Source organism: Schistocerca serialis, chromosome 4 (genome assembly GCF_023864345.2).
Source record: "Schistocerca serialis cubense isolate TAMUIC-IGC-003099 chromosome 4, iqSchSeri2.2, whole genome shotgun sequence".
Taxonomy (NCBI): domain Eukaryota; kingdom Metazoa; phylum Arthropoda; class Insecta; order Orthoptera; family Acrididae; genus Schistocerca; species Schistocerca serialis.
In genome coordinates, this window is record NC_064641.1 from 741,845,580 (window position 1) to 741,871,274 (window position 25,695).

At 39.9% G+C, this 25,695-nt stretch overlaps 1 protein-coding gene across 4 annotated transcripts in view; it reads right to left on the reverse strand.

Annotated features, from left to right (window-relative positions):
• The window catches only part of LOC126473263 (integrin alpha-PS1), a 595,899-nt gene that overhangs the window by 86,124 nt on the left and 484,080 nt on the right, over positions 1-25,695 (reverse strand). For all 4 annotated transcript variants that reach the window (XM_050100213.1, XM_050100212.1, XM_050100211.1 and 1 more), the window contains 2 exons: positions 17,106-17,233; positions 13,856-14,082 (listed from right to left, as the gene is read on the reverse strand). In XM_050100213.1, the coding sequence (XP_049956170.1) occupies positions 13,856-14,082; positions 17,106-17,233 (355 nt within the window). The remainder of the gene's footprint in view (positions 1-13,855; positions 14,083-17,105; positions 17,234-25,695) is intronic.

A 25,695-nucleotide genomic window follows, 5' to 3' on the forward strand; every position in this document is an offset into this window, starting at 1 on the left:
TTAAACCTAACTAACCTAAGGACATCACACACACCCATGCCCGAGACAGGATTCGAACCTGCGACCGTAGCAGCAGCGCGGCTCCGGACTGGAGCGCCTAGAACCGCACGGCCACCGCGGCCGGCCTGCCATCATGATACCTGGTGAGCCTGTCATGTTCTATCCTACACTGCAGCACAGGAAGAACTCAAGCTTCCTACCAGGACTTTTACATCGGATGCGACAGAAGCATCGATATCCAGAATTGTCGTGCGATTACCACCTTTCTGGCCACACAACCCTATGCCGTGATTTCACAAGTGCAGGCCAGTTTTGACTATTTAGGAATCACAACAGATTGTATGGAGTTTGCAAGAGTGGTGAGTCAACTAGATCATCGGTACAATGCAGTGACTGAAGGTGTGATAACCATGCCATCTGCAACAAACTCTTGTGAGAAACGCTTCGAGTCTTGGCATCTCAAGAGGACCACAGCAGACAAGTTTTGTTTTAATATAAGTACTAATATAGTCACTATAAATAACGAAACAAGTGCTAACGTGTTCAGAATTTTAGAATTTATTTGTAAGCAGCTTGGAATAATCATATTGAATCCAGAAAAACCGATGAAGACATAAGCACTTACAAACTCCATAGAAATAGGCTATTAGTAAACAACATTCTATGGCCCTGATTGGCATCTTTGCAAAGAGATTGTAAGATTTTATGGAGTAGTCACTTACCACTGTAAGTATAGGCAATTATAGTCACACTAACTGAGATGCCCTCCAATGCAGACGCTGGCTTGGCTGACAAGATAATGGGTGAAATGATGACCACAGCAGTAAGCACAGTGTATCAGCATATTGCCAACAACAGTAACACACATAGACTCTGATGGTCTTGCAGGTAAGGTTCAGTGAATAGTTATCTCAGTACAATCATAGCAGTGACAGAAACAACTACCGCAAGAGGTCAAGAAGTTACTCTTAAAATGACCTCTTCAACTTCTGGGGAAGGTCAACACTCCATTTATTGGTATCATCATAAATTTGGGGATCACGTGCACCTATCCAAGTGCCAGTGACAACTGGAAAATAGGTGTATCATCCAATTGCTGTGCAAAATTGCAACTCCTGTTTATGAGTGAACAGAAGTCAGGTCGGCAGTATTTAGTGCATACTGCATCAGATTTATGTACATTTCCTTGAACCCTATTACACAGGCATCAACGTTTTTGGTTTGTCTGTGGCAAACAACTCTTTTATACCAATGTACGGTACACAGTGAATGGAATTAGGTCTGAGGCTGTATCTAGTCTTCGCACAAGATTTCATGATTTTGGATGCAACAGAGCTCATCATTGGAGCTGATTTCCTAGCATACTATTACCTGCTACCAGACATATCCAACACATGAATTACCGACAGCATTAATAGCATGACAGCTTTGGATTTCCAATGTAGCACAGCAGTTTGATTGGCCAAGATTGTGCAAGTAGACTGCAGCAAGTACACAGGACTATTGCAGCAATATCCAGCCTTGACATGACCACCTGGAGTGCCTAAGAGATACGCCACAACACAGTACATCATATTAGAACTACTGATGGACTGCCTGTCTCATGCAGACCCACATATCTCCTGATCACTTCACCATTGCGAAGGCAGAACTTAACGCCATGCTAAAGGAAGGTATTATTCATCCCTCCAGTAGCGAGTGGCCGTCTCTTTTGCACCTTGTGCCAAAGAAGTGTGGGAACATTTTGTGTGATGTCCATGTGGAGACTATCATACACTCAACGCCTGAACCGTGCCAGACTGGAACTCTGTACCTTTCTTACGTTATTATACTTACGTTTTATGTGCTACATCTCAATTGTACTAAGGCAGTGGTAGAAGAAGATATACTGAAGACACCCATCATCAGCCCATTTGGGTTATTTGAGAGCCTTTTTATGACATTTACCCTAAGGAGTGCTGTGCAATCATGACAAAGATTTATTGATTCAGTACTTCAAGGACTTCCTTTCTGTTTTGTGTACTTGGATGACATTCTTGTCTTTTCGTCCACTGTAGAGCAGCACAAACAACACTCACTTGCAGTCTTCCAATGATTAGAACAGTATGGCATGGTTCTAAATACCGTCAACAGCATATTTGAACAGTCACAAGTTAACTTCCTAAATCACCAGATTTCATCAAAGGGGTCACTACCATTGCCTGAAAAAGTGGTAACTACTTTACAAACTGCCTGCCCAAATACAGCTAGAGAATTACATCACTTTCTTGGCATATTCAGCCTCTACCATTGACATCTGCCACACTCAGCTGAGCTACAAATACCACTGACTGGGGCTCTCGTTGATCCAAAAAGGCAACCCACTGATTTAGTGGGTGGTTGCCATGAGCTTTGCCTTCAAAGTGGCAAAACAGTGCATAGAGGATGTAGCAGTTCTCACTCAAACTGAACTGGATGCAACCTCTTGCACTAGTCGTAGATACAAGGCAAATCGGTTGCTATCATTGCTGTGTTACAACAGTTCCACGGTGGTACATGGCAGCCACTGGCTTTTTACTCACACAAGGTGTCTCCAACACACCAAACGTGGAGCTCACACAATAGAGAACTTCTTGCCATCTACAAGGCTATCAAATACTTCCATTCATAACTGGGAGCTAGAGAGTTTACTATACTCCCAGATCATTAACTGCTCACTTACGCATTCCAATGAAACAATAATAATTATTAAATACCTGAATACACAGAATTAATAAAATTTATTGCATAGTTCGTTATTAAATTACCTGACAATGGACTAAGAAGCTGGAAAATGGTTAATAACAAACTATTAAATAAATATTGTTGTGGAACATTAATACTGTGTGTTCAAGTTTCTAATATGTCCACATTCCCCCAAGAACTGATGGAATATTCCATAAATATTAAGAACAATAACAATTGCTCACCACATCAATATAAACAACTGGTATTCATCACCCAGTTCAACACAGACATGTTATGTATTTTGGGAATTGATAGTGTAATAGCTGATTGTCTTCCCCATGTCAACAGCATATCAAGCATCATCAATCTCCGAGGCACAAGAGACTGACCAAGAAGTCCAGAACCTCCTCCAGAATAGCTTGGAATTACAAGTAGTCGATATTCCTGGTGCAGATATTAAACTGTACTGTGACCACAGTACTTTACTGTGAGAAGCACATCCATTCTTGCTTATTACACACCAAAGATAGGCCTTTGACAGTCTGCATAATGTGTGTCATCCTGGTGTCAGACGAGCATTCTTCTTGGTCTTGCAATGATTTGTTTGGCCTGGAATTCAAAAAGATTGCCAAGGCTGGACTCATCCATGTGTCATGTGTCAACAAAACAAAGTTTCCTGGCACGTGCATGCACCAGTGAGAGACTTCCCTCACACAACTACATGCTTTTCACACATACATATTTGAATTGTACGCCCGTTATAGCTATCAAAAGAACAATGTTATTATCAGTAAACTCTTCCGGGCTAAGTTGCCATGGTCGATCTGTAGAACTTCTTCTCCCTGACATTTCGTTCTCAACTATGGAGAACATCTTCCGAGGTGAGTCGACGACTGGCTGCTAGGAGCTGGGGCCGCCGCTTATATAGAGATCGTAGGGGGCGCCACCACACGTCACATGGCGTCGATGTGCAGTTATCTCTGGCTATCATCTGTTCTCTCGATTGCAGGCAATCGATTGTCACGTGATTGATGCAATGTCGACCGCCATATCTTATCCAATTTTAATCCTTCTTCTTTACGATTAAAATTGTATTGATGTTTGTGGATTTCAATTGCCTCTCTATACATTCATGTATAACAGTGTGACGTCCTTGCTAGCACGCTTGTTTCACCAAATTTTATTTCGTGATCTCCATCCTTAAAAACATGTTCCGCTACTGCCGATTTGTTGATATGTCCCAAGTGACAGTTTCTTTTGTGCTCCGTCGACCGTGTATTGATGCTTCTTTTTGTAGTTCCTATGTAAACCCTGCCACAACTACACGGAATTTTACATACCCCGGGGGTGGCTAGGGGGTGACGAGAATCTTTTGTTGATCTTAGGCATTCACTAATTTTCTTAGTAGGTCTAAAAATGGTCTCTACCTGAAACTTGGCTAGTACTTTTCCAATGCGATCTGTGATATTAAGGATGAATGGAAGAAATACTTTTCCAGCTGATGGTTGTTGCTGTCTCCTATTTTAAGGCATTTTTCTATTTGGGTGAAGTGCTCGGTTAATCTCGTTTTTCGTATAACAATTTTTCGCAAAGGCCATTTGTAAATGATTTAGTTCTTCTTGTAAGTAGCCTGGTTCACAAATCTTATTGGCTCTATCCACTAGTGTTTTTATGACCCCCCTCTTTTGCCTTAGGGTGGTGGTTTGAGTTCTTATGGAGGTAGCGATCAGTATGTGTACCTTTCCTGTAGACCTTATGGCCTAAGGTCCCATCCGCCTGTTTGATAACTGATACATCCAAGAAGTTAAGTTGTCCATTCTTCTCCTTCTCCATAGTAAATTTAATCTTTGGGTTGATGCTGTTTAAGTGTACCAGAAAATCATTCAAGTCTTCTTCCTCATGATTCCATATTACAAAGGTATCATCCACATACCGATACCACTTCGAGGGGCTATTTTTGGCCGACTGCAGTGCTTGATGTTCAAAATATTCCATGAATAAATTTGCAATTGCGGGACTTAGGGCGCTTCCCATGGCTACCCCATCAATCTGTTCATAAAATTCACCATTGTACTGAAAATAGGTTGAGGATAGACAGTGTTGGAACAAGGTTACTATATCAGTAGGGAACATATCAGCTATATGGGAGAGAGCTTCATCAACTGGAACCATCGTGAACAAAGACACTATATCAAAACTGACAAGTATGTCATTAGGACCGACAGTAATTTCCTTCAATTTCTCAATGAAGTGTAGAGAGTTTTTAATATGACTCTCAGTTTTGCCTATGTAAGGTTGTAACAAAGAGGCAAGGTGTCTGGCTAGTTCTTGGGTAGGAGCTCCAATTGCGCTGACTATTGGTCTCAAATGAACATCAGGTTTATGTATCTTTGGTAATCCATATAATCTCAGAGGATAAGCCTCCGTTTTACAATGATACTTTTTAACTTCTGTAGGAATGGAAGACTGTTTTATCAGACGATTGGTGGCATTCAGCACATTCGTTGTGGGATTCTTTTTCAACTTCTTGTATGTGCTGAGTTCCAGGAGATCACTGATCTTGTGATAATCCTCAGTATTCATTAAAACAGTAACATTTCCCTTGTCAGCAGCAACTATAATAACATTCTTGTCTGCATTGATCTCCCGCAGTGCCTTCCTTTCCCCTTGAGACAGATTGCTGCTGCGTGGCTTAGCTTTGCGTAATATCCTGGAGGTTTCCATTCTAATTTCATCAGCAGAATATTATGGTAACTGACGAATTCCTGCCTCTATATTAGCAATAATGTCCTCCACAGGAATATTGGATGGAGTTATTGCAAAATTCCCTCCTTTAGACAGAATAGAAAGTACTTCCTTAGACAATTCTTTTTCCGATAAATTAATAACCGTTTGGGAATTGTTTGGAATCGGTGTTTCCTGTTGACCCTCTTTTAGATGATCAAACTTCTCCTTCTGCCTATTGGAAGACACTTCTGCACTAATCTCCATAGATCTAAATGTTAAACTGTCCACTTTGTTCCAATGACAAAACTGCATAGTATTGCTAATAAGTAAATGAAGATTTAGCAGTTGGCCATCACATACCGCCAGTCCTCGTCGTGTCTGATGTATCTGCTCACGTAGTAATGCCAGTTCCATACGAGGAGTAAATACGGTTAGCTTGTACCGAATGAAACATTCTTCTCACTTTTAAAAACTTGGGAACTATACCGGTATCACGACAGCGTAGCAGAAAAGTGAGTGAGAAAAGTTGTTGACCTTTCTTCTTGTGTAGGTTCTCCAGTTGTCGTTCCCTAGTTGACATTTCCTCCCCGTAGAGGCGTCGAATCATTCCATGTAGGCTTTCACGGCCAGCGTCTTTATCAGTAAACTCTTCCGGGCTAAGTTGCCGTGGTCGATCTGTAGAACTTCTTCTCCCTGACCTTTCATTCTCAACTACGGAGAACATCTTCCGAGGTGAGTCGACGACTGGCTGCTAGGAGCTGGGGCCGCCGCTTATATAGAGATCGTAGGGGGTGCCACCACACGTCACGTGGCGTCGATGTGCAGCTATCTCTGGCTATCATCTGTTCTCTCAATTGCAGGCAATTGATTGTCACGTGATTGATGCAACGTCGACCGCCATATCTTATCCAATTTTAACCCATCTTCTTTACAATTAAAATAGTATTGATGTTTGTGGATTTCAATTGCCTCTCTATACATTCATGTATAACAGTGCGACATCCTCGCTAGCACGCTTGTTTCACCAAATTTTATTTCGTGATCTCCATCCTTAAAAACATGTTCCGCTACTGCCAATTTGTCGATACGTCCCATGCGACAGTTTCTTTTGTGCTCCGTCAACCATGTATTGATGCTTCTTTTTGTAGTTCCTATGTAAACCCTGCCACAACTACACAGAATTTTATATACCCCGGGGGTGGCTAGGGGGTGATGAGCATCTTTTGTTGATCTTAGGCATTCACTAATTTTCTTAGTAGGTCTAAAAATGGTCTCTACCTGAAACTTGGCTAGTACTTTTCCAATGCGATCCGTGATATTAAGGATGAACGGAAGAAATACTTTTCCAGCTGATGGTTGTTGCTGTCTCCTATTTTTAGGCATTTTTCTATTTGGGTGAAGTGCTCGGTTAATCTCGTTTTTCGTATAACAATTTTTCGCAAAGGCCATTTGTAAATGATTTAGTTCTTCTTGTAAGTAGCCTGGTTCACAAATCTTATTGGCCCTATCCACTAGTGTTTTTATGACCCCCCCTCTTTTGCCTTAGGGTGGTGGTTTGAGTTCTTATGGAGGTAGCGATCAGTATGTGTACCTTTCCTGTAGACCTTATGGCCTAAGGTCCCATCCGCCTGTTTGATAACTGATACATCCAAGAAGTTAAGTTGTCCATTCTTCTCCTTCTCCATAGTAAATTTAATCTTTGGGTTGATGCTATTTAAGTGTACCAGAAAATCATTCAAGTCTTCTTCCTCATGATTCCATATTACAAAGGTATCATCCACATACCGATACCACTTCGAGGGGCTATTTTTGGCCGACTGCAGTGCTTGATGTTCAAAATATTCCATGAATAAATTTGCAATTGCGGGACTTAGGGCGCTTCCCATGGCTACCCCATCAATCTGATCATAAAATTCACCATTGTACTGAAAATAGGTTGAGGATAGACAGTGTTGGAACAAGGCTACTATATCAGTAGGGAACATATCAGCTATATGGGAGAGAGCTTCATCAACTGGAACCATCGTGAACAAAGATACTGTATCAAAACTGACAAGTATGTCATTAGGACCGACAGTAATTTCCCTCAATTTCTCAATGAAGTGTAGAGAGTTTTTAATATGACTCTCAGTTTTGCCTATGTAAAGTTGTAACAAAGAAGCAAGGTGTCTGGCTAGTTCTTGGGTAGGAGCTCCAATTGCGCTGACTATTGGTCTCAAAGGAACATCAGGTTTATGTATCTTTGGTAATCCATATAATCTCAGAGGATAAGCCTCCGTTTACAAAGATACTTTTTAACTTCTGTAGGAATGGAAGACTGTTTTATCAGACAATTGGTGGCATTCAGCACATTCGTTGTGGGATTCTTTTTCAACTTCTTGTATGTGCTGAGTTCCAGGAGATCACTGATCTTGTGATAATCCTCAGTATTCATTAAAACAGTAACATTTCCCTTGTCAGCAGCAACTATAATAACATTCTTGTCTGCATTGACCTCCCGCAGTGCCTTCCTTTCCCCTTGAGACAGATTGCTGCTGCGTGGCTTAGCTTTGCGTAATATCCTGGAGGTTTCCATTCTAATTTCATCAGCAGAATATTATGGTAACTGACGAATTCCTGCCTCTATATTAGCAATAATGTCCTCCACAGGAATATTGGATGGAGTTATTGCAAAATTCCCTCCTTTAGACAGAATAGAAAGTACTTCCTTAGACAATTCTTTTTCCGATAAATTAATAACTGTTTGGGAATTGTTTGGAATCGGTGTTTCCTGTTGACCCTCTTGTAGATGACCAAACTTCTCCTTCTGCCTATTGGAAGACACTTCTGCACTAATCTCCATAGATCTAAATGTTAAACTGTCCTCTTTGTTCCAGTGACAAAACTGCATAGTATTGCTAATAAGTAAATGAAGATTTAGCAGTTGGCCATCACATACCGCCAGTCCTCGTCGTGTCTGATGTATCTGCTCACGTAGAAATGCCAGTTCCATACGAGAGTAAATACGGTTAGCTTGTACCGAATGAAACATTCTTCTCACTTTTAAAAACTTGGGAACTATACCGGTATCACGACAGCGTAGCAGAAAAGTGAGTGAGAAAAGTTGTTGACCTTTCTTCTTGTGTAGGTTCTCCAGTCGTCATACCCTAGTTGACATTTCCTCCCCGTAGAGGCGTCGAATCATTCAATGTAGGCTTTCACGGCCAGCGTCTTTATCAGTAAACTCTTCCGGGATAAGTTGCCGTGGTCGATCTGTAGAACTTCTTCTCCCTGACCTTTCATTCTCAACTACGGAGAACATCTTCCGAGGTGAGTCGACGACTGGCAGCTAGGAGCTGGGGCCGCCGCTTATATAGAGATCGTAGGGGGCGCCACCACACGTCACATGGCGTCGATGTGCAGTTATCTCTGGCTATCATCTGTTCTCTCGATTGCAGGCAATCGATTGTCACGTGATTGATGCAATGTCGACCGCCATATCTTATCCAATTTTAATCCTTCTTCTTTACGATTAAAATTGTATTGATGTTTGTGGATTTCAATTGCCTCTCTATACATTCATGTATAACAGTGCAACGTCCTTGCTAGCACGCTTGTTTCACCAAATTTTATTTCGTGATCTCCATCCTTAAAAACATGTTCCGCTACTGCCAATTTGTCGATATGTCCCAAGCGACAGTTTCTTTTGCGCTCCGTCAACCGTGTATTGATGCTTCTTTTTGTAGTTCCTACGTAAACCCTGCCACAACTACATGGAATTTTATATACCCCGGGGGTGGCTAGGGGGTGACGAGCATCTTTTGTTGATCTTAGGCATTCACTAATTTTCTTAGTAGGTCTAAAAATGGTCTCTACCTGAAACTTGGCTAGTACTTTTCCAATGTGATCCGTGATATTAAGGATGAACGGAAGAAATACTTTTCCAGCTGATGGTTGTTGCTGTCTCTTATTTTTAGGCATTTTTCTATTTGGGTGAAGTGCTCGGTTAATCTCGTTTTTCGTATAACCATTTTTCGCAAAGGCCATTCGTAAATGATTTAGTTCTTCTTGTAAGTAGCCTGGTTCACAATCCTTATTGGCCCTATCCACTAGCCAAGTTTCAGGTAGAGACCATTTTTAGACCTACTAAGAAAATTAGTGAATGCCTAAGATCGACAAAAGATGCTCGTCACCCCCTAGCCACCCCAGGGGTATATAAAATTCCGTGTAGTTGTGGCAGGGTTTACATAGGAACTACAAAAAGAAGCATCAATACACGGTTGACGGAGCACAAAAGAAACTGTCGTTTGGGACATATCGACAAATCGGCAGTAGCGGAACATGTTTTTAAGAATGGAGATCACAAAATAAAATTTGGTGAAACAAGCGTGCTAGCGAGGACGTCGCACTATTATACACGTATGTGTAGAGAGGCAATTGGAATCCACAAACATCCATACAATTTTAATCGTAAAGAAGAAGGATTAAAATTGGATAAGATATGGCGGTCGACGTTGCATCAATCACGTGACAATCGATTGCCTGCAATCGAGAGAACAGACGATAGCCAGAGATAGCTGCACATCAACGCCACATGACGTGTGGTGGTGCCACCTACGATCTCTATATAAGCAGCGGCCCCAGCTCCTAGCAGCCAGTCGTCGACTCACCTCAGAAGATGTTCTCCGTAGTTGAGAATGAAAGGTCAGGGAGAAGAAGTTCTACAGATCGACCACGGCAACTTAGCCCGGAAGAGTTTACTGATAAAGACGCCGGTCGTGAAAGGCTACATGGAATGAGAACAATGTTACATTCTAACTACGACTGATCATTTTACTTGCTGGCCAGAAGCAGTGCCAGCTGATAATATCTCCACAGAAACCTTAGCCTCCACTTTAATTTCAAGCTCGATTTCTCAATTTGGTTGTCCACTATATGTCACAATGGATCGTGGCTGCCAGTTTGAATCAGATCTGTTTGCTCAGATCAACAAATTCTGAAATTCTGTTCACCACAAGACCACATGCTACCATCCAGCAAATAACAGTATAATATAATGCCGACACTGTTTTCTAAAGGCTGCACTCATGAGTCACGAAACAGCCTTTAGAGAACAGTGTCGGCTCTACCAATAGTTTACTTGTTCTATGGAGTACGTACAAGCCAGACTTAGATTCCTCATGGCAGAACTAATTTACAGCAAAGCACTGTGACTTCAGAGTTTGCAGATGTGTAGCCCTTCCGGCTTTCCACAACTACTGTGATTTTGCTTGTCAGCTGAGGGAATAGATTTAATAGATCCACCTTTGCCAAGCTTCGTGACAAGGCACATCTCCCAGCTGGTAACATGTATACACATCATGCTCCATACGGATGAAATCAACTTGTCATTTCAGCCACTGTATGTAGGTCCACACAGAGTCCTACAATGAGGAGCACACACTCTGGACTTATTAGTACACAGTACGTCCTCTAATGTTTCTACAGACATATCACACTTGTAGAGGTTTCCAGGAAGTACGACCAAAAGAAGTACCATGGCTACAACCTGCTTCACCAGTACCAGCATCACCATCGGTGTCAGCACCTACACCACCCAATGCAGATCCTCTTCCAGAATGCAATACATGATCAGGATGATGCATGCATTTCCCAGCACGCTTTCTGTTTGGCACTCTGCCTTTCCAGAGGAGGTGGAGGAGGTTGAGAGGGCGTGGGGGTAGGGGGAGGGGGGCTGATTTAGCGACCAAGATTACTGTCTCCCTTGTGCATTGTCATGTTGTGTTGCGTATGTGTGTTTGTTTACATCGCAGTTATGAAAACATTTTTCGTACTATCTGCCAGAGGTGCTGTTTTATTTCTGCTAGGAATATACTTATTCTTGGACTTGTTATCTATTGCTTTTCAGAGAGGCGTTCCTGAGTCATTTAGTTACTTGGTTCACACTAAATCAGAGTTGTACCTGAAGAGAAGATTCTACACATTTGTAAAAATTCTCTGAAGCAGCTGACTCTTAATAAGTTTCTATTTTCTGTGCCAAGCAATCAAATTTCTTCATTTCCTGTACAAGTGTTTATATTTTGTACACTAGACAGGCTAGATTCAATATGCTTTACTTAAGCATCGGGCAGTAGGTAAAGCAGCCAGCCCAACAAAGGCTATGAATATCACAACTCCCAAATAGTGCTGAAGTGTAATTTATCATATTTTCCTAGTCTGGGTGACAGAAGATAATATTTCCAAGTATGTTGTTAACTTCATGAAAGAAACTGATGACAGAAAGTATATCTTCTGTAGTAGCAGACTGGTTCTGTGGGCTCTGGCATGGACAGTACAGTGAGAATGAGGGATATAAACTCCATGGAGGACACACAGAATGCCATTAAGGGGTGTGCAAAATATTTTGCACTATGAAACAACCAATCTTTTGTGAGTCACTGTTGCGTAGTTATGGATCATGATAGATTCTTGATGCTTACAGCGCCTGTTGAAGCCAGGGTCATGTTCAATCATTGCTATCATCGGGATGGAAATGGGTGATATAAGCTTTTGCGGAGGTGGGTCTAATTAAACTGCTCAGGATTGAAACTAAATGTGAAAGACAATTTGAATTCAAAATCATTATTTTCAAAGGCAATTTCACTACAATGCTACAAGCTACCAGTCCAAAGGTATTACAAATTCACTGTACAATCAATTCAATGCTAGCTGCTACTGACATCTTTTATCAGGCGATACAATCATACAAAATACTGTAACAAAGACCACCCTACTAAAGTTAATAAAACGAATGTGAAGCTGCTGTTGAGGAACAATCCAAAATTACCGGGCGTGAGTCGTGCTTCGGTAGCTCAGTTGGTGGAGCACTTGCCCGCGAAAGGCAAAGGTCCCGAGTTCGAGTCTCGGTCGGGCACACAGTTTTGATCTGCCAGGAAGTTTCATATCAGTGCACACTCCGCTGCAGAGTGAAAATCTCATTCTGGAAACATCCCCCAGGCTGTGGCTAGGCCATGTCTCTGCAATATCCTTTCTTTCAGGAGTGCTAGTTCTGCAAGGTTCGCAGGAGAGCTTCTGTAAAGTTTGGAAGGTAGGAGACGAGGTACTGGCAGAAGTAAAGCTGTGAGTACCGGGCGTGAGTCGTGCTTCGGTAGCTCAGTTGGTGGAGCACTTGCCCGCGAAAGGCAAAGGTCCCGAGTTCGAGTCTCGGTCGGGCACACAGTTTTGATCTGCCAGGAAGTTTCAATCCAAAATTCTGTTCAAAAATATTGTCTTTAAATTCTTCATTTTTATAGCCATATTGTCTGTAGGTGCTTTCCAATTGCTGATAGTAATTTCATTCTGTCATTACAACTACAAGAAAATGCATTTTTTTTTCTTTTTTTTTTTTTTTTTTTTGCCAGACAGATTTCACTTTATTGAGGCAAAGCATCATTAGTGGTCTGTAACCAAAGATATTTACAATCTGACTTGGTTTTGAGATTGAAAAACAGTTCATCAACAATTTGTTGGCTTTTACTTATGGTGTTTTCTGCTTGGTTTCTCACCTACATCAGGATGTGCTAGCAGATGTCATTTCCTTATGTAGGAGAGAAACCAAGCAGAAATCATTGTAAGTAAAAAGCAACAAATTGTTAATGGACTGTTTTTGATATTAAAAGCAAATAAAATGGTAAATATCTCTAATTACAGACCACTGATGATGTTTTGCCTCAACAACGCAAAATGTGCCTGGTGAGAAAAACAGGCATTTTCTTGTAGTTCTAATGATGGAACGAAAGTACCCCCAGGAATAATATACTCATCAGCACAAATTCAGTGATAATGCAAATGTTTTCCATATCATCACTTGTTATTCTATCACACATGCAATGATAGGGCCACAGAAAAGTTGATATTGGTGAACCTATGATTTCTCTGTCTGTAAAACAGAAATGAAGATATGGATTTTTGACAGAATTTGATAGGACAGGGAGTATCTAAGTCAACAAGACATTATGATGGCAAATAACACTTTTTTGTTTGTCACTGATATTCTGTCTCACTGTTCTAAACATACCTCAATATTTCAATATTAAAGTGCCTGCTGGGATAATTATGATCATCAATTATGTTGATTGCATCTCTGTTATTCAAGTGTTTGTGAATTTTGAGAATAATGATTTTGGATATGGGGCCACAACATTATAAACTACTGAAGCAACAAAATTTTTGGCATTTTCACCAACTTGCTGCAGCCCTCTCCAGGGCAGTGAATCCTCCTGAAGAGGACCGCAGTGAGTCACTCAAAACATCGGCAATTTAGTTGCTTTAGCGGTTTGTAATGATGCTGCACAATACCCAAAATTATTTTATTCTAAATGACACTAGCCATGAAAGCCTAAGACCTTACACTTTTCTGAATGCTTTATAATTATTAAAATTACATATGAATATCATAATGCACCTAGATAGCTGTATTTGGCAACAGGTGACATCTCGTCCTTGTCTCCACTGTCTTGCAATGGTGCAAAGTAAAACGTCTTGTCTCGATTAAGAAAATCATCTGATATATTCATTACAAATATTGTTCCTCTCCATGTGTATGGCCCAGGAGTGCCAATCACAGCTGTGTCATCTTCCAGAAGGAGACCACTTGTGCCAGCTTGACAATATCCAAACTGTTCATGAGCCCTGAAAACATAAGCGGCAATTTAAAATTAAGTAAATGACACATGCACACATCTAATGCCAAAATTAAATTCTACTTTTAATTTTGATTTTCAGGCCATATATCAAATTTTAAATCTATATCTTTAAAACCTTGTCAATCCTGAAAAATACCTAAAAATAAATTTCACTGAGTTGTAATGAGTTAATTCAGAACAAAACAAGTGGAACCTTAAATGAATGAAATAAGAAATGGCACTAAACAATCAGGGTTAAGTTACAAAAATATTAAGAGATAAAGAGCTGACATATTCAATGAAAAAGATATATCAAGTTACAAAGGATGAATCCCATGTGAGATAAGTGAGAAAATATGGAAGGGGAGACATGTTTTAAGAGTGAGAAATATAACATCGTGCCATGATCATCACTAAGATTATTACTATTATGTTGCAGATTAGTCACATGGCCACTGACATACACTGAGGTGACAAAAGTTATGGGATACCTCCTAATATCTTGTCGGACCTCCTGTTGCCCAGCGTAGTCCAGCAACTCAATGTGGCATGAACTCACCAAGTCATCTGAAGTCCCCTGCAACAGTATTGAGCCATGCTGCCTCTACAGCTGTCCATAATTGTGAAAGTGTTGCTGGTGCAGAATTTTATGGACGAACTGACCTCTCAATTATGACCCATAAACATTCGATGGGATTCATGTCGGGTGATATGGGTGGCCAAACAATTCACTTTAACTGTCCAGAATGTTCCTCAAACCAATCATGAACAAGTGTGACCTGGTAATACGACACACTGTCATCCATAAAAATTCCATCATTGTTTGGAAACATGATGTTCACGAATGGCTGCAAATGGCCTCCAAGTACCCAAACATAACCACTCCAGTCAATGAGCAGTTCAGCTGGACCACAGGACACAGTCCACTCCATGTAAACACAGTCCACACCAGTATTGGGCTACCATTAGCTTCCACAATGCCTTGTTAACAACCTGGGCCTGTGGCATCATGGAGTCTGTGCCATACTTGAGCCCTCTTATCAACTGAAATCAAGACTCATCTGACCAGGCCACAGTTTTCCAGTCATCTAGGGTCTTCCATTATGGTCACAAGCCCAGAAGAGGCGCTGCAGTTGACGATGTGCTGTTAGCAAAGGCACTTGTGTGGGTCGTCTGTTGCCATAGCCCATTAATGCCAGATTTCACCACACCGTCCTAACCGATATGTTCATCGTACGTCTCACATTTATTCCAGCAGTTATTTTATGAAGTGTTGCTTGTCTGTTAACACTGACAACTCTAGGAAAATTCTGCTGCTCTCGGCCATGAAGCTAAGGCTGGCAGTTAGTGAGTTGTCTGTGGAGAGAGGTAATGCCTCAAATTTGGTATTCTCAGCAGTCTTGAACCTATGGATGTTGGAATATTGAATTTCATAACAATATCTGAAATGGAATGTCCCATGCCTCTAGCTCCAGCTACCATCTGCGTTCAAAATCTGTTAATTCCCATTATTTTGGCCATAGTCACATTGGAAATCTTTTCACATGAATCACCTGAGTACAAATGACAACTTCACCAATGCACTTCCCTTTTATACTTTGTATAAGGAATACTACCATTATTTGTATATGTGCACATCGCTATCCCATGTCTTTTGTCACCTCAGTGTATAATCACCATATGGATGCCATATCTTCTCATAGATCTTGTTGCCCACTTTTCTCATTTGTCTGCGTAGTATCGCATTTTACATTTTTATATAATATCTTTTTTGCTTATTTGGTGCATCCCTTTACCTTTATGTAGTTTCCACAGAGAATACTGGCACAAAAGTTACAAATATATTATTTATTTTAAAGACTGTATCTTTACATAAGTTTCTTTTCTTGTGGCTTATTTTAACTTGTCTTTTGTTGCAGTAGAAGCTGACTGTTTTTGTAGCTGCACTTTTAAAAACTGAACAATCATTAATTTTCCACTCAGGTTTTATAACACCATCTTTGTTCAGTATTCTTATCTTTACAACAGATTTTTCCCATATTAAAAGCTAATCATTCAGTAACTGTCCTTTTCTGTGTCTACGTTTCCATGTTTAATGCTGAGTGACTAAACAGTGACTAAATGACACGAGCAATTACATATTAAATGTGTCTTTGGACACTGTTGAAGTATTTTGTTTAACTTTTTGTGTAGTAAATATTTTATCCTCTGTGCTTTTCCATTGCCACATGTTCCACAATCTTCCAGCTCCACAGAGTGGGTTCCCAGTTGACTAGACTTTCTCTCTCTAAGCTATCATTTCTAACTGATAATTATATATCTAAAATTATTTGATGCTTCTGTGAATAACAGCTTAGTTACTTTCAATTACTCACATTCATACAAACCTAACCCACTAACAATAAGAGATATCAAAATATTACACAAATTAGTTAACATTATTTACTACATGAACACCTGGCAATGACTTTGTATTACTCTCTGTGTGGCTACAGCCAAACATGCTACAAAATCAATATTCTCCTTCATTCAGTGGAGTATAATGATCATAATTATCATAAAACTCTGCAGTGTTAAAACACAGATGAAGAACTTGGCTTTAATCTATTCTTAAATAAAACTTATTTTTTTTACATCAGTCCTGGATTCGGTAGTTGTATGAAAATTATTATATTATTACAAAGTAATGTACACCTTTAATCAATATCCCTCTGAAGAATCATAATTCAGATGTGCTTTTCACAAGTGATGCTAATAAGAGTAAGCCATTAAAAGGAACATAAATGTATTTGCTTCTTTTAACAATGTAATATGTGACTAAAAAGTATCAAATGACAATTTAAATTGCTGCTGATGAAAATTTTTTTACAGTCACTACATAAAGAACACTTTCCTATATTTTGTTGCCCTTTCAGATACAACAAATGACCACTCATTCCAAGTCTACTCATTTTGCCTGTTATGTTAAAAGGGTGTTTAATCGTTATTAGCCTCTAAACAATGTGATCATAAATATCATGTGGCATATACTTGTTAGTTGGCCGTCCTTTACAAGGATCCCAGCTGTTGTCATAATCCAAGTACTGTGATAATGTGTAACACAATCCTTGTCCCCACTGGTAGTCAGTTCCATTCTTCATATACCGATGTGCACACACCTGCAGTCATGTAAAACGTCACATGAATTACAAACTGTAAGAATGAAACATTAAAGTAATAGTGCAAAACAATTGCAAAGGCAATACATGTTGACACTGAGAGATTACATCTGAGAGCAGAATAATGTGAGTGGGCAGTGAAAGACAGGGGGAAAGAGGACAAAAGAGGAACATCAACAGAAAGGGGAAGGAACAGATAGATGGGAATGAAATACGAATGTCTTCAAGACATAAAACTGGAATTAAAAAGAGCCTTACTAATACATTGTTGGTAGCTAGTGATACTGTTTAGAGTGACATATAACAATAAAAATAATCAATTTTGACAATATAATGTAATTGGGCAGATAAAAATAAATCTACTCACCAAACAGTGGCAGGAGAACACACACATAAGAAAAATAGCTTACTTATGCAAGCTTTCAGAACCAGTGGCTCTTCCTCCTGCCAGAAAGGTTGAGGGGGAAGGAAGAGTGGTGAAGGGAAAGGACTGGAGAGGTTTAATAAAATGGGTAGAGATTGGAAAAGTCACCCAGAATACCAGGTCAAAGGAGACTTATTGGATGGGATGAGAAGGAAAGACAGACTGTTGGGTCTTTCTTTCTCATGCCATCTGGTAGGTCTCCCTGACCCCGAGATTCTGGGTGACCTTTCCAAACTCTATCCATTTTCCTAAACCTCTCCAGTCCTTTTCCTTCAACCCTCTTCCTTCCCCTTCAATCCTTCTGCCGGAAGGAGCCACTGGCTCTGAAAGCTTGAATAAGTAAAACATTTTTTTTTACATGTATTCTCCTGGTGAGCAGATTTTTTGTCTACCCAATTACATTATGTTTAGAGACACATCTAGGAATGATCATCAAGTCTTTGAAACTTTCAAATATACACAGTGGAAGCAGATAATGTGGTCACAATCATTACCAAAAAATAATTGTTTGTCAAAAGTTCTCATAAAATAAGCCACATCAAATTAAAGTTACAATTAACGCTTTTGAGGATCACAGCCACTATCATCATCAGAGGATGAAACCTGACTGGTCCAATGTTCACAGACTTCTTTATAGATATGGGAGCTTATGCTGTAATAATTTCTCTCACAGCCAAATGAAATGGCTTCCTTATGCTTCAGTACTGGCCAATCAGTGCTCATCAGCTACAGCTGTTAACTACCACCACTGCTAAGATCTGTAGGCACACTTTCACCTAGTTAAATTACAGCGATTTTTAGGCATGTGCAAGAATCTGTATTCTGTGTGAGTGAATTTATGTCCTTTGACAGCATCTGGCTGATCTAGTGGTCAGAGATCTCTAAAACCAAGAAACCTGCTACAAGTTCTTGGCTGCTGTAGGTATCCAGTCTTACTTGGAATTCACATAAATATTCAGTTTCATTAAATCCCTAGCCATTTCTCCTGAATGATTTACTAAAATATTTTAATTTTGTTCAAAATGGCTCTGAGCACTAAGTGACTTAACATCTGAGGTCATCAGTCCCCTAGAACTTAGAACTACTTAAACCTAACTAACTGAAGGACATCACACACATCCATGCTCGAGGCAGGATTCGAACCTGAGACCGTAGCGGTCGCGCGGTTCCACACAGTAGCGCCTAGAACCGCTCGGCCACTCCGGCTGGCTTTAATTTTGTGAGAAAAGATTTTGTTCATCTGTGACAAACCTAGACTGGCCTTAAAATTTCATTTTTTTAACTTTTATCTGCTTTTTCTTTAATAGAGTGATGTAAAAGGAAGAAACATGATGGACAATTTCAGGAGCTGTTCACTAGAAACGAGAGTCCAGTTAACATTTTCTCTGATCTTCCAGAACCATCAATAAATTTAAGGTAAAACAGCGATAAATAGAAAAATTAGTTTGAACAGTAAAGTGCCTTGCTAGGCACATTACCACTTCTCACATCAACAAACATTGTCAGAGGTGAAAGCAGTGATGGTGGAATCAAAGGATCTGTCATATGGACAACTCTCATCTACGTAATTCAGGGAAGCTGGTATTGAGGAAGGAGGGGGGGGGGGGGGGGGGGGGGGGGGAAGATACCAGACGGAATGGGTTGTGAAACAGCCATTGAAGCCTAGCAGAATGTGCTCAACAGCATGTTCCACCATTGGGTGATCAATTCCGCTCCTGGCTGCAGTATGGCAGTGGCTGCTCACACAAGCAGGCAGCTGGTTGGTGGTCACATCTATATAAAAGGCTGTGCAGAAGTTGCAGCAGAGCTGACATATGACATGACTTTGATTTGGGTGGCTCTGCCTCTGATAGAATATGATATGCCGGTGATGGAACTGCAGTAGGATCTGCTGGGTTGGTGCATGAGGCAGGTCTTATACCTGAGTGTTCCATTATGGCGCAACACTTGCTGTAAAAGGTAGAGAGCAGGTGTGGCGTAAGGACAGCTATGATATACTGGAGTACTGGAGACTGGGTGGGTGATGGAATGTGACTTTAGGAGGGGTGAAAAGCTTGTAAGGGGGGGGGGGATATTCCTTATTTCCAGGCACAATGATACATAGTAAAAAATCAGTGAGAAGGATACGGCTAAGTTGTTAAGTTCAAGGTGGTATTGGGCAATGAAGAAAACACCCCAGTGCAACTGACTCATGAGATAGTCAGAGAATTATGGCTTGTGTTTATATAGCATGGAAAATCCATTTAAGGACTAGTTTTGGAAGATAATACCTGTCTACGAAGGCCTTTAGTGAGATCTGTGCAAAACTACACCCTTATCCACAAATATTTCTTTTTCGAGGGGAGCACATAAAAATATTATTGCAACATGGCCATGAATGCCGACATGATGTCATTCAAAGGCAACCTGTTTATGGGTCACCTGAGGAACTTACCTACCCACCCAAATTCTCCAATTTTGTCTGGTTTAGGGTCACTGATAACATAATATGCATCCATGGCCAAGAGAGCCTACCCTTATCCCTCTATGGTCACAACACCTCTGTCATTTGTTTCACCTCAGGCTGCCATTTTCCCTGTCATCTGGCATCCACATCTCCAATGGCTCCTTAAAAACTTAACTACTATCCACATCAAGTCCACTAACCATCAACAGTACCTGCATTCTGATAGCTGACATCCCTTCCACACTAAAAATGGCCTCCTCTACAGTCTGATCACACATGAACAGCGCAGCTATAGTGAGAGTCCAAAAAATCCCTCACCCAGTGCACTCAAGGTCTTGCTAAGGCCTTCACTGACAGGCATTAGCCTCCAAACCTAGCTGCAAGCAAATTTCATGTGTCACCAACTGCGACATAATCGTATCACTTTAGGAGATGGTGTAAAAAAGATCTGAGGATGGTCATTACAGACTGAAACCGGGCATCGTCTAAAAAATTCATATTGTGATCAGAGACTGGAATAAAAAAGCATTTTAAATTTCCTGTGCTTTCCACACATCCTCCGACAAACCCCAATTTCATCCTGGGTTAGGACAACTTAATCATATTCTTCAAGGCTTTGACTACTTAATAATGCACCTGGAACTGAGGAACATCCTACCCAAAATCTATCATCTCTCTCCCAAAGTCATATTCCACTGCACCTTCTCTACAATATATCGTAGTCATCCTTCAACAAAATCTACTCCCTACACTTTGCCACACAGGTGATACCACCTGGAGAACCCAGGTGCGTGGTTACAAACCAGCTGTCAAACCCAAATGAATGGCTACCATCAAACTGTCACCATGAGGAGATTTGATCACCCACTTGTGGAACATTCGGCCAAGCGTAAAATACGCTCCACTTTAATGGCTGCTTTCCAGCCTGTCCCATCTGAACTGTCCCTTCAATACTAACTTCTCTTAATTACATTGATGGGAACTGTCTTTGCAATACATCTTTCTATCCCATGATCCACCTAGTCTCAATCTCCACTAACTCCTAAGCGACAATCACCTCTATCCTGCATCGGAGCCCCACTTCAGTCATTCTAAAATCACACATTTCTCTCTGCAGTATTCCTCTTTCTATGTTTTATCTCCTCATCTACATCACTGTAAGCCCTGTTCAACTTCCCACTGCCTATGGTGCCGCATTCCTATCTTGTACACTTGCTACGTCTCCCTCCTAGTCACATTTTCTTCGTGCCCTCCCTCCCCTCCCCACCAACTTGCTCTCCCTATCCACTGTACTTGACACAACCCCTCACCCCAGTCAAGTTGCAGTGCCAAAATATGCTGTCAGTGGGGACAACATTGCTGTGCAAGGGCACACACGTGTGTGTGTGTGTGTGTGTGTGTGTGTGTGTGTGTGTGTGTGTGTGTGTGTGTGTATGTTTACTCTGTATCTGGAAGAAGGATTATTCACTTGAAAGCTTAGCAAAATCATCAGTCTTTTTATGTACCTATCCATGACTCTGTTACTAGCTAACGTAGCATATAAAATTACACGTAGTTTACTTACAACTCTCTAATAATAATTTGTCACTTGACTTTTGAGGTCCAACTCAAGATTCTCCTTCATACTGGGAGATTACAGGATATGAAGTGTGAATGAGCGACAATGTAAAATAGGTTTGGAGGCAAACTGATTTATACTAGATAACGAGAGAGCCAGCCAATAGTACAAAATTCCTAAGAATATGTTTGTTTATTTATTTATTTATTTTATTTATCCATCCGTTGACAATAAATATTGTATGGATGTTGTCAAGCCATTTCAAAGAAATGGACACAAACAATATATACGTAAAAAAGTACAAAACAAAATAATACAATGAGGTTAATAATAATACTATGTAAGTAATATAGCCTATATACATCCCTGCTTGTTATTTTAAATGCATAGTCTGTTTTTCATAAGGCTTTCGTTTTGTCCTCCCTAAACGGCAAGTCCTTATATACACCACACTGCTTAAGTATATATTTACATCACACAACAGCTGTCCTTTAAGTATGTAATATAATGAATGATTAGGTAATGAATGATTAGGTAGGGCCTACATTTTGCCTTTATAAATATCATCAGAAAATATTTATTGAGCTACATAGTCATTTACACAATAAAAACATTGTTCTACTAGAAATTTTTTAAATTCTGTTTTAAATTTGTCATCATCTTCTAACTTCCTGATGTTGACTGGCAGTGCGTTGTACAGTTTTGCACCGATATGGCTCACATGCCTTTGTGTATTCGTTCTTTTTGTTCGCTGAGTATGGAGTGCTGCGCTATTACGGGTATTGTAGTTATGAAAGTCGGCATTTGTCTGAAAATCTGCAATGTGGGTCCTGATATACAATACACATTTGTATATGTATAATGATGGTATAGTAAGTATTCTAAGCTTTATGAATATGGGTTTGCAGTGTATCTGTGGATGACTGTGAGTTATTATTCAGATGGCCCTCTTCTGCAACAAAAAAATTTGTTTTAGGCACCCTGTTGTGGAACCCCAAAATATTATTCCGTATGTGGCAAGAGATTGAAAATAGCCGAAATATGCCATTCTGGCACCCTCTGAGGTACAAACATTTGCAATAATTCTGAGAGCAAAACAGGCTGAATTAAGTTTCTGTGCAAGTTTTATTACGGGTTCACTAAAATTTAAGTTTTCATCCACATGAATCCCCAGCAATTTTGTGGATGTCACTCTGTCTAAGGCTTTATCACCCCACACCAGATCAAGATTTACATTTTGGCATCTTTTCCCAAACTGCATATAATTTGTTTTATTTACATTCAATGTCAACCTGTTTGCATTGAGCCAAGAGTGGATGTGATTTAGTACTTTATCAGCAGTTGTTGGTAGCAACTGCTTTGGTGCACTTATTATCACACTAGTATCATCTGCAAATATTATTGCTTTGGCTGCATCATCTGAGGTGTGAAAATCATTTATATAGACAAGAAACAATATGGGGCCCTAAGATGCTGCCTTGTGGTACTCCTATTTCTACATTTTTTGCCTCTGATACTGAATTTATTTTGTGGTTGGAGTAAGTTGATGTCAGTCCTACAACCTGTGTTCTGTTTTTTAGGTATGATTCAAACCATTTTTTTCCTATCCCATGTATACCCAACGATTCCAATTTTTTCTAAGAGAATGTCCTGGTTCACCGTGTCAAAAGCTTTGGAGAGGTCTAAATTTACTCCTACTACACTATAATCTTTTTCCAGATTTTTGATTATTTGTTCAGTGTAGCACATTACTGCTGTTTCGGTATTTTTACGTGCTTGGAAGCCATGCTGATTTCTGTTAAGTAAATTATGGTCATTTGGATATGTGTTGATTCGGTGCTTCATCAGTTTTTCTAATATTTTTGAGAATGCTGTGAGGAGAGATATTGGGCGATAGTTTTCTACCTTATACTTGTCGCCGTTTTTAAATAATGGCTTCACTTCTGAAATTTTCAGCCGTTCTGGAAAAGCTCCTTCACTGAATGATAAATTGGCTATGTGTGCAAAGGGCTTTGCAATTTGTGGTGCTGTCCTTGTTATGATTGACACAGGCACCTCATCTATGCCAGCCGACATTTTGGGTTTCAAGCTTTGTATCACTTTCAACACTTCACCCTCATTTGTTGGCTCTACCCTCATCCTACAAGCTGTTTTTGGATATTCAGGTTTTTCTTCATTTGTAAATTTCAAGCTTAATGAAGTTGTTGCATTTATGAAATAATTGTGAATATAATTTGGCAAATCTTGTTTATTAATATTGACATTTTTAAAATTTTTGAGGCTAATGTCCTGGTTTTCACAACTCTTCCCCGTTTCAGTCTTCACAATACCCCATATGGCTTTTGATTTGTTTTCAGACTGTCTTATAAAACTATCATTACTCATGAATTTTGCTTTAGCAATTACTTTTCTATATACCCTCTTGTAATTCCTGACATATTCTATGAATTGTGGGTCTGTGGATGTTTTCATTTTGGAAATTAGTCTCTTTAGAGTTCCACAGGAAGTTTTGATGCCTGCTGTGATCCAAGAACTTGGCTTTGTATTACCATGTGACCTGATTTTTGACAGCTTTTTTGGAAAACACATTTCAAAATATCCCATGAAAATGGAAGAAAATGTGTTATATGCATCATTTGTATTTGTTAGGGATAGTACTTCTGCCCAAGCCTCATTAGTTAGCATATTTATGAATTCTACACAGTTCTCTGTAGAAAAATTTCTTTTATACATGAAGTGTGTTTTTCTCTCTTTCAGTGGCCTTGAAGGGATTTTGAGGACAAGAACATTGTGGTCTGATAATCCCAAATCAGTATTTGTCACTTCAACTTCTGTGCGTCGTACATTTGAAAATATATTATCAATAAGACTGACTGTATTATTTGTTATTCTTGTGGGTGTGTGTATGTGTGGAAGCAGGTTGAAACTACATAACAGATTTAGGAACTTATCTTTTAGCCTACTTTCACTCATAAGATTAATATTGAAGTCCCCACACACAACTACAGTGGCTCTATCGGTGAACAGAGTGTTAAGCAATATTTCTAATTGGTTAAAGAATATGTCTGCATCACCAGTAGGTGGTCTGTATATTGCTATGACTATGACTTTTCCCTGTATTTCATTCAACTGCACAGCTGCAGCTTCAAAATGATTTTCCACACTCAATGATTCAGCTTCACACCTTCTTTTATAGCTGATACTTGGTTTGGTAAATATACATACACCTCCATTTTTGGTATTTTTTCTATAATATTGGCTTGCCAACTTAAACGGATGAATATTAATGCTACTTAGTTCAAAACTTCTGCACCAATGCTCCACAATGCACATGCAGTCAATATTTGCACTGTTCATAGCTACCTCAAGTTCTAATGACTTATTTCTAAGACACTGAATGTTTAAGCTTAGAATCTGCAGGTGATGAGGATGAGAACTGGTTACATTTTTATTTACATTTTGTGGTGTCATACTCCGTTCCTTGCCCTGGCGAGGTACCAAAAATCCTCCAGAAGGACAGGTTTTCTGCACCTTGTAGGTCGTTCACTGGGATATGGTGAGTTTCTTGCTGCTGCTGCTGCTGGTGTAGCTCCCGGTGTCTTTGATGCTGTCATTTCTGTTGTTGCTGTTGATGATGGTGTATCTGTTTCTGATACTACAGGTGTTGGTTCTGTTGTTATTGATATGCTTCCTTGTGAACTGCTAGTACTTGGGGTGTTTTCTTTCAATGTCAGAACATCACACTTGTCTTGTAGTGGTGATGCTTCATTTTCAGATTCACCAAGTAGTTTGTGGGTCTTGTCCTTGAGGGGAATTACGTTTGAAGTGCCACAACTTACTTTCATTTTGGCATTTACTATTTCTATTGTTTTTGCAATTACGAAATTTTTTCCTAATCTGTTTAAGTGGAAACCATGTCTAGTATGGAATCTCCTTCCTAGTTTGCTTATATCAATGAAAGTCACATTTTCGAATCGTTTGCATATCTGTTTCATCTCACTATTTGCACTTTCCACTTCTTTGTTAACGCAGGA